A 10075-nucleotide genomic window follows, 5' to 3' on the forward strand; every position below is an offset into this window, starting at 1 on the left:
TCATAGCTTCCTTTCATCGGAGAGAGCCTTCGCAAATCTGCGGAATCATGTCAATTATATCAAGATGATCCCAACCAATTAATATATATATATATATATATATATATATATATATATATATATATATATATATATATATATATCAACATGATCCCAACCAATTAGTTTATATATATATTTACTACTATGAATCCTTCACTTGCTATTCTTTGTTTTCAACGTTGTTTCCTTCCATTAAATGAAATCCATATTGTGCTTACCTAGTCAATGCATCCCGGTTGGTGCCTTCGCCTGTCACTTGTTCAAACACACCCGTCTCTATATTCACTCTCGAAACAGGAGCGTCCACAAGATTTTTCCCTATGTTCGCTAGTTCTTCCAGATTCTTCTTAGTTGATAGATCCGTTGAGCTCGTACCTCCTGACAATTCAACTTGATCCCAATTATACAATTTGTTACACCTTTCGAATATGGAGTGTATGCTAATAAAAGTGAATAATTAGATAAGGTTCGATGAAAGTGAATATTGTTGGAATTTAATTCCAACTGCAACATAAACAGCCGGACAGAAATCCGATTTGCTGTAGATATTCCAAACTGTTGGATGCCTCAAAGTCATGCTTGATATTTTGCACATTACTGTGTATTAAATTTTCAGAATTAAATTCCCCTGTAACAGCCGACTTCATTTCTTCAAAAGGCATCACCGCTCGCTGCATTCAATATGCAGATAAGCTTTAGAAGATATTTTTATTATCTTATTGTTTAAAGTCAAATATGTTTTTGACATATAAATGTAATGAACAACAGTTCTTTTTTATGTTAGAAGAATGTTAGAGAGTTTGAGAAATACAAAAAGACACAGAAGAAGGCAGAGCAGAGAAAACAACAAGAAAACAGAGTTGTTGTGTTTTGGAGCAGCAATGCATTCTACAAGTTGTTTCAGAAACTGTCTGTGTGTTTCAGCAACAAATTGTGTGGTGTTTCATCAACTGTCTGCCAGATGCTGAAACACGAATCTGTGTTAAAAAACAGAGTTTGTAAAAATAGAGTATGGAGTTTTTAGTTATTCCAGAACTGTAGTTCTGAAGAAGTTTGTAATTTTTATTGTCATTTTTATGGTTAATAAAAAACAGAGCTTTTCTCCATATCTTCTTTGTCCAGATTTCTCTCATTTCCTTGTGTTGAGTTGAGGAACTTTGCTTCCTCTGTTTTGTTTGAAATTATCAGAAATTTACGTCATGGTATCAAAGCTGGTATAGGCACTCAGTGAGTAAAAAACAGAGTTTGTTTTTTCACTGTAGGAGCTGTAAGAAGCTTATTGAGCAGATTTTCTCCAGCAGAGAAAGTTTTTTGCTTGTTTTTAATTATACAGTCAGTATCTCTTCTTTACTTATACAGGCTAAGATGGCAGATGCTGGAACTGGTTTGAGAAATTCCCAACTGCCACAGTTTAATGAGAAAAATCACAGTTATTGGTCCATAACAATAAAAGCATTGTTTGCTTCTCAAGGAATATGGGAGCTGGTTGAAACTGGCTATGCTGAACCTGCAGATGCAATAGTGTTGGCTGCTTTGACAGTAGCAGAAAGAGACCAGTTGAAGAGCAACAGGAAGAAGGATGCCAAAGCCCTCTTTTTTCTCTTCCAATCAGTACATGAAAGTGTTTTTCCACGGATTGCAGCAGCAACAAAATCCAAGGAGGCATGGGATATTCTCAAAACTGTCTATCAAGGCATGGAGAAGGTGAAGACTGCAAAGTTGGAGATGTTGAGGAGAGATTTTGAAACACTCAGCATGAAGGAATCTGATACAATAGATTCATTCTTCACTCAGGTTATTGGGTTGATAACCCAGATAAGATCTCATGGTGAGATTCTTGAAGAAAGAATGATTGTAGAGAAGATCTTGAGAAGTTTACCCTCAAGGTTTGAATCTATTGTGGTAGCAATAGAATAAAAAAAGGATCTCTCACAGTTCACAGTAGATGAACTGAGTGCTTCTCTTATGTCTCATGAACACAGACTGGGTAGAGGAACAGATTCCTTTTTTGAGCAAGCATTCAAGACTCAGATGTCTTTTGGCTAAGGAAAAGATCGAGGAAGAGCAAATAACAGAGGTCGTGGAAGAAGCCAAAACAAAGGCAGAAATAATCCTGCAAGCACAAGCGGAAGGAGCTGCAATCAGAACCAAGATGAAGGTTCAAGCAAACAGCAAGCTCATGGACAAAGGTATGACAAATCCCAAGTCCAATGTCATTATTGTAAGAAATATGGGCACTACGCCAATGAATGTAGGAAAAAACAAAATGACATGAATAGTAGGCAGAATGCTAATTTTGCAAATGAAGAAGATAAGAATCCAAATATTGTGCTGTTAACATGTAACATTGCACAAGACAAACAAGAAGATTTTTGGTTCTTAGACTCAGGTTGTAGTAATCACATGACTGGAAATATTGCAATGTTTGCCAATCTGGATGAAAATGTGAAATCTGAGGTAACAACAGGAACTGATAGTAAGATATCTGTCAAGGGTAAGGGCAGAGTCAGTATTCGAGCAAGAAATGGAGAACATATGATTGTGCCAGAGGTATACTATGTACCTGGTCTGAAATGTAATCTTTTGAGCATTGGACAGCTCATTGACAAAGGTTACAATGTGTTCTTCAAAGATGATATGTGTACAATCAGAGACATACCTCCAAGTAAGAAGATCATTGCACAGGTGCAGATGACCAGCAATAGAATGTTTCCTCTCAAACTCAGGGCAGATTTGAAGGAAGGAAGAACTATTGCAGCTGTAACACAAGAAGTCTTTCAGGAACAAGTGAAAGATGAGAATTGGTTGTGGCACTTGAGATTTGGACATCTCAATTTCGGAGGCTTGAATCTGTTGCACAGAAAGGGAATGGTAAAGGGATTGCCATTGATCGAGAAACCGGACAGCCTTTGTGAAGGCTGCATCTTGGGCAAGCAACACAAAGAAAGCTTTCTAGTAGGAAAGAGTATAAGGGCAAAAGAACCCTTGGAAATTGTTCACTCTGATGTGTGTGGACCGATGAAAATACCATCATTTGCCGGAAATAAATATGTTTTAACTTTCATTGATGATTACACCAGAAAGACATGGGTGTATATGCTGAAACAGAAGAGTGAAGTGTTTGGGAAATTCCGCCACTTCAAAACTCTTGTTGAGAAGCAATGTGGGCATTATATCAAAGTGCTCAGAACAGATAGAGGAGGAGAGTGCATCTCCAAAGACTTTCTGCGTTTTTGCAGAGAGAATGGCATACAAAAGCAATTCACCACGAGGTATACACCTTAGCAAAACGGTGTTGCCGAAAGGAAGAATAGGACCATTCTTAACGTGGTCAGAAGTATGCTGAAGGCAAAATACTTGCTGCATGAGTATTGGGCAGAAGCTGTCACTTGCGCAGTTTACATCTTGAATAGATGCCCAACTAAAGCTGTCATGAACAAAATACCAGAAGAAGCATGGAGTGGTCAAAAGCAAACTGTCACTCACATGAGAGTATTCGGTTTTGTAGCATATTCACATGTACCAGATCAGCTAAGGAAGAAGCTTGACAGTAAGGGGGAGAAGTGTGTCTTTCTTGGCTATTGTGATGAGTCAAAAGCATACAAACTCTATAATCTATCCACCAAGAAATTGATAGTAAGCAGAGATGTGCAGTTCATTGAAGATGAAGCTTGGGATGGAAGCTTAGAGAAGACAGTGAATGTGAAGACAATTGTGTCTCACGAAGAAGAAGAGGAAGGGACAGCAACAAATAATACTTCCTTGGTGGCTCCTCCTCCATTACAACAAGTACAACAAACCACACCACAAGCTGGAATTTGAATAGCCTTGAAAAGTCAAGGAAGTGCTTCTCCAAGCACACCACAGGGATCAGAAATACCCTCAAGTTCGGATGGAACTCCAAGCACACCAAGAAGACCAAGATTCAGAAATCTGAATGAGATTTATGAACAAGGAGAGGTAAGTAACAATACTGGTCTGAATTCATTATTTGCTTTGTATTGTCATGTTGATGACCCAGTGCATTTTGAAGATGCTGTAAATGAAGATAAATGGATTGAAGCAATGAATGAAGAAATTGGTGTAATTGAGAAGAGTAAAACATGGGAGTTAGTGGACTTCCCTGAAGGCAAAGATGCCATTGGAGTTAAGTGGGTCTATAAGACCAAAAGAAATGTTGAAGGAAAGATTGACAGGCACAAAGCAAGACTTGTTGTGAAAGACTACAAGCAGCAACAAGGAAAAGACTATGATGAAACCTTTGCACCAGTAGCAAGGATGGAAACAGTCAGAACAGTGTTGTCTATTGCGGCACAACACAAATGGAAGATTTATCAGATGGATGTTAAATCTGCATTCCTGAATGGAGTGTTAAAAGAAGATGTTTATGTTGAACAACCTCCAGATTATGAAGTTGAAGGCCAAGAGCATAAAGCCTACAAACTGAAGAAGGCTCTTTATGGGCTGAAGCAAGCTCCAAGAGCATGGTACATAAAAATTAGTTGCTTATCTGATTGAGAATGGGTTTGATAAGTGTGATGGTGAACCCACACTCTACATAAAGGAGAATGACGGTAAGATTCTTATTGTTGTTTTATATGTAGATGACTTGATTTTTACTAGCAATGATGCTTCTCTCATTGCTGATTTTAAAGCAGTCATGAAAAGTGAATTTGAAATGACTGATTTGGGCTTCTTAAGATATTTTCTTGGAATTGAAGTAGACCAAAGTGAAAATGGTGTTTTCATTTCTCAAGTTAAATATGTAGAAGCAGTGTTGAAGAGATTTAACATGCAGAACAGCAAGGCAGCTGTGACTCCAACTATAATGGGGTTGAAATTGACCAAAGAAGACAGTAGCAAGGATTTTGATCCAAAATTGTACAAGAGCATAGTTGGAAGCCTTATGTACTTGACTGCAACTAAGCCAGACATTATGCACGCTGTGGGTTTAATTTCCAGATTTATGGAAAGATCGAAAGAGACTCATTGGCAGGCAGCCAAGAGGATTTTAAGGTATGTGAATGGAACGAAGGGGTTTGGTATTTTATACTCCTCTTCTGAAAGTTTCATGTTGACAGGTTACAGTGACAGTGATTGGGCTGGAAGTTTTGATGATAGGAAAAGCACATCGGTGTGTTTCATATTGGATCAGGAGCCATCTCATGGGCTTCGAAGAAGCAACTAGTTGTGTCTTTTTCAACAACAGAGGCAAAGTATGTGGCAGCAACAGCAGCAGCATGCCAAGCAGTGTGGCTGAGAAGAATTCTCAGAGATTTGTGTCATGAACAAGAAAATGGCACAACCATTTACTGTGACAATAGCTCGACAATAGCATTGTCTAAAAACTTTGTTTTTCATAAAAGGACAAAGCACATAGACACCAAATTTCACTTCATATGTGAATTGGTTAACAATGGTGAGATTGTTTTGCAGCACTGCAGAACAGAGGAAGTTAGTTGACATCATGACAAAACCATTGAGAAAGAAAAGTTTTGATCATTTCAGGAAATGCCTGGGTATGCAGAAAAACCCAGCAGTTGAAATTAAAGGGGAGTGTTGGAATTTAATTCCAACTGCAACATAAAGAGCTGGACAGAAATCCGATTTGCTGTAGATATTCCAAATTGTTGGATGCCTCAAAGTAGTGCTTGATATTTTGCACATTACTGTGCATTAAATTTTCAGAATTAAATTCCCCTGTAACAGCGGACTTCATTTCTTCAAAAGGCATCACCGCTTGCTGCATTCAATACGCAGATAAGCTTTAGAAGATATTTTTATTATCTTATTTTTTAAAGTCAAATATGTTTTTAACACATAAATGTAATGAACAACAGTTCTTTTTTATGTTAGAAGAATGTTACAGAGTTTGAGAAATAGAAAAAGACAGAGAAGAAGGCAGAGCAGAGAAAACAGCAAGAAAACAGAGTCGTTGTGTTTTGGAGCACCAATGCATTCTGCAGGCTGTTTCAACAACCGTCTGTGTGTTTCTGCAATAGACTGTGTGGTGTTTCAGCAACTGTCTGCCAGATGTTGAAACACAAACCTGTGTTAAAAAACAGAGTTTGTAAAAACAGAGTATGGAGTTTTTAGTTATTCCAGAACTGTAGTTCTGAAGAAGTTTGTAACTTTTATTGTCATTTTTATGGTTAATAAAAACAGAGCTTTTCTCCATATCTTCTTTGTCCACATTTCTCTCATTTATTTGTGTTGAGTTGAGGAACTTTGCTTACTCTGTTTCGTTCGAAATTATCAGAAATTTACAACAAATATGACGAAATTATTGATAGAGGGAAAAAGGAAAGGACCTGGATTCTTAAATAGTTCTTCTCTGATCTAAAGGCTCGGAACACGACCGTTGAGTAAACGACCACCATATATGCACTCGCTTCCTGAAACATGTCAGTTATCGGCAGTTTACCGTTGTTGGATAACCGTTTAAGCAGTCCCCATTTTGCAGCGTCAATGGCGTCGTAACTAGCTATTTGCTGTCCGGTTCCAAGAGAAAGCACCAGAAATTTGCTACTATCCTGTTTAAAACACATATACTAATTATCACTCCAGCTACTTCATTCAAAGGTCAACTATAATGAATATTTGGATGCATGACTTGTAAACAAAAGATGTTTATAACTCACGCAAACTTTAGACGTTGACACTAAGAAATCTGGACAGCCTAGGAGAGCTTGCTGAGTCACTTGGTTTATTGCAAGTAACGTCTGCAACACACATTTTATAAAACACCAAATCACACAACCTCTTCAAAAAAATTCAAAATCTTGCTTCAAATCATAATTACACCATTGAGAGATGGAGAATATATGTACTGGATTGTTCGCTGCAACTCCCCCGTCTATGAGGTTAAAGCTTTTGGTATTGTCCGAGGAACCCTTTTTGGAATCTTTGGTTGGGAAGTAATAAGCAGGAAGATAGGTTGGAGCTGCTGAGGTTCCAATGCAGACATCGACCAAAAGTGCATCTTCTAACTTGTTCTGTTTGGCCTGGAAACGAGATTTACCATATATCACTGTTGCTCTTTATTTGAAAGTTACATTTCTTCTGTCACACTTGAGGGCATAGAAACATTACCTTAAAAGTGGTGAAGATTGCAGGTTGTTGTATTTTGATGTCGTATGCAGTAATCACAACGTTCGTTAGGGTTTGGTGTAATCGTGTATCCCGAAAATAGGTTTTCATGATTTTGTGCAGGTAATTCCCAGAATATTTGGGGCCACTCAGATACTTTATCGCTGATTGCAATAAACCTCTGTAATAATTCACTTTCTATTGACTCAATATTGATGTTGCTGTTGAAAAAAAAAACAAATATAAACCATATATGTTGATTTTTTAAGCAAACAAAAAGAATCTTTTACCAACGTTGTATGTGGAAAAATAAGAGGACAATTATCCAAATAAAATTTGGCAATATTCTTTGCAGGAAACAATGGACGATTCTTGTCATTTGGAGCCGCTAACATGGCAGTGACCAATCCTCCCGTGCTGGTTCCAGCAATTATGTCGAAAAAATCAGCTATACTCACGCCCGGCCGTCCAATTCCTGTGACAGAACTCATAATTCAATTTGGTAAAGAAGGATGATATTATAATAAACATGAGATTAATCCCACGAACCCCTCCTCCGTCAATACTGAGAATTGTAATCATTTTGCCATCGGTTGGTGGCGGATTCCTGTAAGCAGTAGCCATGGTCTATACTCAAATTAAGCCTTCACCTCCAAATTAATTTCGACTCCTTAACTTTAGAGACCAATGGATATACTGATATATCGAATGAAGGACTGAATTGGAATGTTGCTCCTTTATGCTATATTTGAACGGAGAAGAAGACAATTAATAAATATAATTGTCTGTAGTTGCAGTAGACAATTTACGAAAATGCCCGGAAGTTGAAGTTGGGCCTTTGTCTCTCTGTCTTTGTGCCAGCCATCAGAAGTTGATCCATTCCCATCAATCCACGTTATCAGTAAGAACAACGAAAAAAAACTTTTCCACTCAACTTCACTGTTTGGATAAAGGTAGGTAGAATTATGGAGCTTAACAGTATAAGTAGGTTGAAATGTAATTAAAGTGTAAATTTTGTAGTTGGAACATAGAATTATGGAACTCAATAGTGTAAGTAAGTTGAAAGGTAATAAAAGTGTAAGATTTGTGTATAGAATTATAGAACTCAACAGTCTAAAGTTGAAATGTCCTAAATTTTTGGTAGACACTCTACCTCTATTTTGAAGACAAGATAAGGTTTTTTTTTGTTTCAAAGAATGGACAAAGTGTCTGAAACGTCCCCGTTTTCAGCTTACTTACACACTTGGTTTTAAAAATCTATCTACAATATGAACAACTATAAAAATTTGCATTCAAATTATAAATCTAGGAAGTCCTAAAAATCTATCGTACTACAATATGAACAACTATAAAAATATCCATTCAAATTATATATACTTCTTGGGTTAGTTGTTAGGTATTGGGGTTAGATCAGTGGAATCCCCGGATTCGGGGAAGTGGTCATTAACGCCATGGCCAAAATCGATAACCCCTACCTCGACTTTGCTTTCAGAAAATTGACGTAAATGAAGAGTCCAAACGGTCAACGAACAAGGGTGCCGTGGCGACAGAATCGTTCATTAAAATATTCGCAGCTTGATTTGTGTGTGTATGCAGTCGTCTGTACATTCATATGTGCAGACGGTGTCAATTGACGAAGTTTAATGATTCTTAATTGTTGAATAAGAAAGATATAAAAACAGGTCCATGACTGAGCTGTGTCGAGATGGTGCCCACGTGCCGTCTTTGTCATGGTGCCCACCTGCCGTCTTTATCAACATGCGTAAAAAAGTTTGTATATCACGTTCTTAATAAAATTATAGTTCAGTGATGGGTATTCTTCATCTTGCTCCAAATTACACAGAATTTAAAATATCTCGACAGATTATAGGCTCATAGCTTGTTCTTTGTTCTTCCTCCCATTTAAAAGGTAAAAGGATGAGGACACTAGTTTTTATAAATGGTTCAACGTTTTAGAATATTAGTTAGTGATCAAGACAGCTTTTTGTCCCTCAGCGTTATTATTTTTAAGGCCTTTTTTTTGGTAATGGATATTAATTGGATTCTTTATATAAATATAATTAATTTTAAATTATTTTATTTTATTTATTTATTTTTTTCTAAAACTATTAAATATAATTATTTAGATATTTTTAAATATAACTAATTCATTAAATTTCAGATTAATGTAAAACAAGAAAATAATAAATATTTACAATTATAATTTTATAATTTTCTTCTATAGTATTAAATTAATTTAAATGATATCACATTATCGTCATCTTAATTAATTATAAATGAATATTATAAAAATTATAATTTAAATGATTAAATGTTTAAATCAGCAATTATCATCATTAGTAGGAAATTTAAAAAGCTTAAAAGAATGGTTCTTCCCCAAAAAAATCAAAAAAATTTGTAATAAGTTTCTAATTATCTAAATAATTTTTTCAAATGAAAAATTGAATGGATTGTTTTTTTGACATTTTTATTTTGGAGGGTAGATATTTGAGAATAGTTTTTAGTGTCATATTTGGGAGTTTTCTCAAAATTAAGAGAAAAAATTTGTGGCCAAATCTTGATTTGTGATATTTACACTGGTTTTTTCACTGTACATATATTTAATACTCTCAAAAATCAGAGAGCACTTTGATTGTGCAGAGTTCACCACTCAAACTTGCTATTTAAATAAATCCTTACCAAATTCTAAATCAATTAAATCAGAAAATAAACTAAAAAACTTTCCAAAAAATCACACTTAATACTACTAATTTACCTCAATTTTCTTTTAAATTTCAGGAAAAGATGGTTTCCCCTACCAAGGAAATTAATTTCCCCACGGCCGGCCGAAAGTGCGAGACCCGCAGCCAACGTCTTCATACTTGCGAAGTGGGTACCACATTGTTAGAAAATTTTCATTTCATTTCCGTGACGAAGATAGAACAGTTATTTTAAAGTATCTTAG

General features: G+C 36.1%; 1 protein-coding gene across 1 annotated transcript; it reads right to left on the bottom strand.

Annotated features, from left to right (window-relative positions):
- Positions 1-7755, bottom strand: LOC149219157 (patatin-like protein 2). The gene is made up of 9 exons (XM_089386722.1): positions 7661-7755; positions 7426-7617; positions 7135-7312; positions 6873-7046; positions 6684-6764; positions 6354-6575; positions 568-713; positions 261-461; positions 1-37 (listed from the first exon to the last, which is right to left on the bottom strand). Exons 1-9 carry the CDS (start codon positions 7753-7755, stop codon positions 1-3), a joined length of 1326 nt encoding a protein of 441 aa, XP_089242848.1.
- Between the last annotated feature and the right edge of the window lie 2320 nt (positions 7756-10075).

Source organism: Pinus tabuliformis, chromosome Q (assembly GCF_031772625.1).
Source record: "Pinus tabuliformis cultivar Carrire ecotype Pingquan chromosome Q, CPIR1, whole genome shotgun sequence".
Classification (NCBI taxonomy): domain Eukaryota; kingdom Viridiplantae; phylum Streptophyta; class Pinopsida; order Pinales; family Pinaceae; genus Pinus; species Pinus tabuliformis.

Coding starts and splice junctions, on each gene's coding strand:
- LOC149219157 (XM_089386722.1), bottom strand. CDS start 7,755: ATGGCTACTGCTTACAGGAATCCGCCACCAACCGATGGCAAAATGATT. Junction 7,047..7,134: donor CAATCTTCACCACTTTTAAG/GTAATGTTTCTA, acceptor TCTCGTTTCCAG/GCCAAACAGAACAAGTTAGA. Junction 714..6,353: donor AGAACTATTTAAGAATCCAG/GTCCTTTCCTTT, acceptor TATTGAATGCAG/CGAGCGGTGATGCCTTTTGA.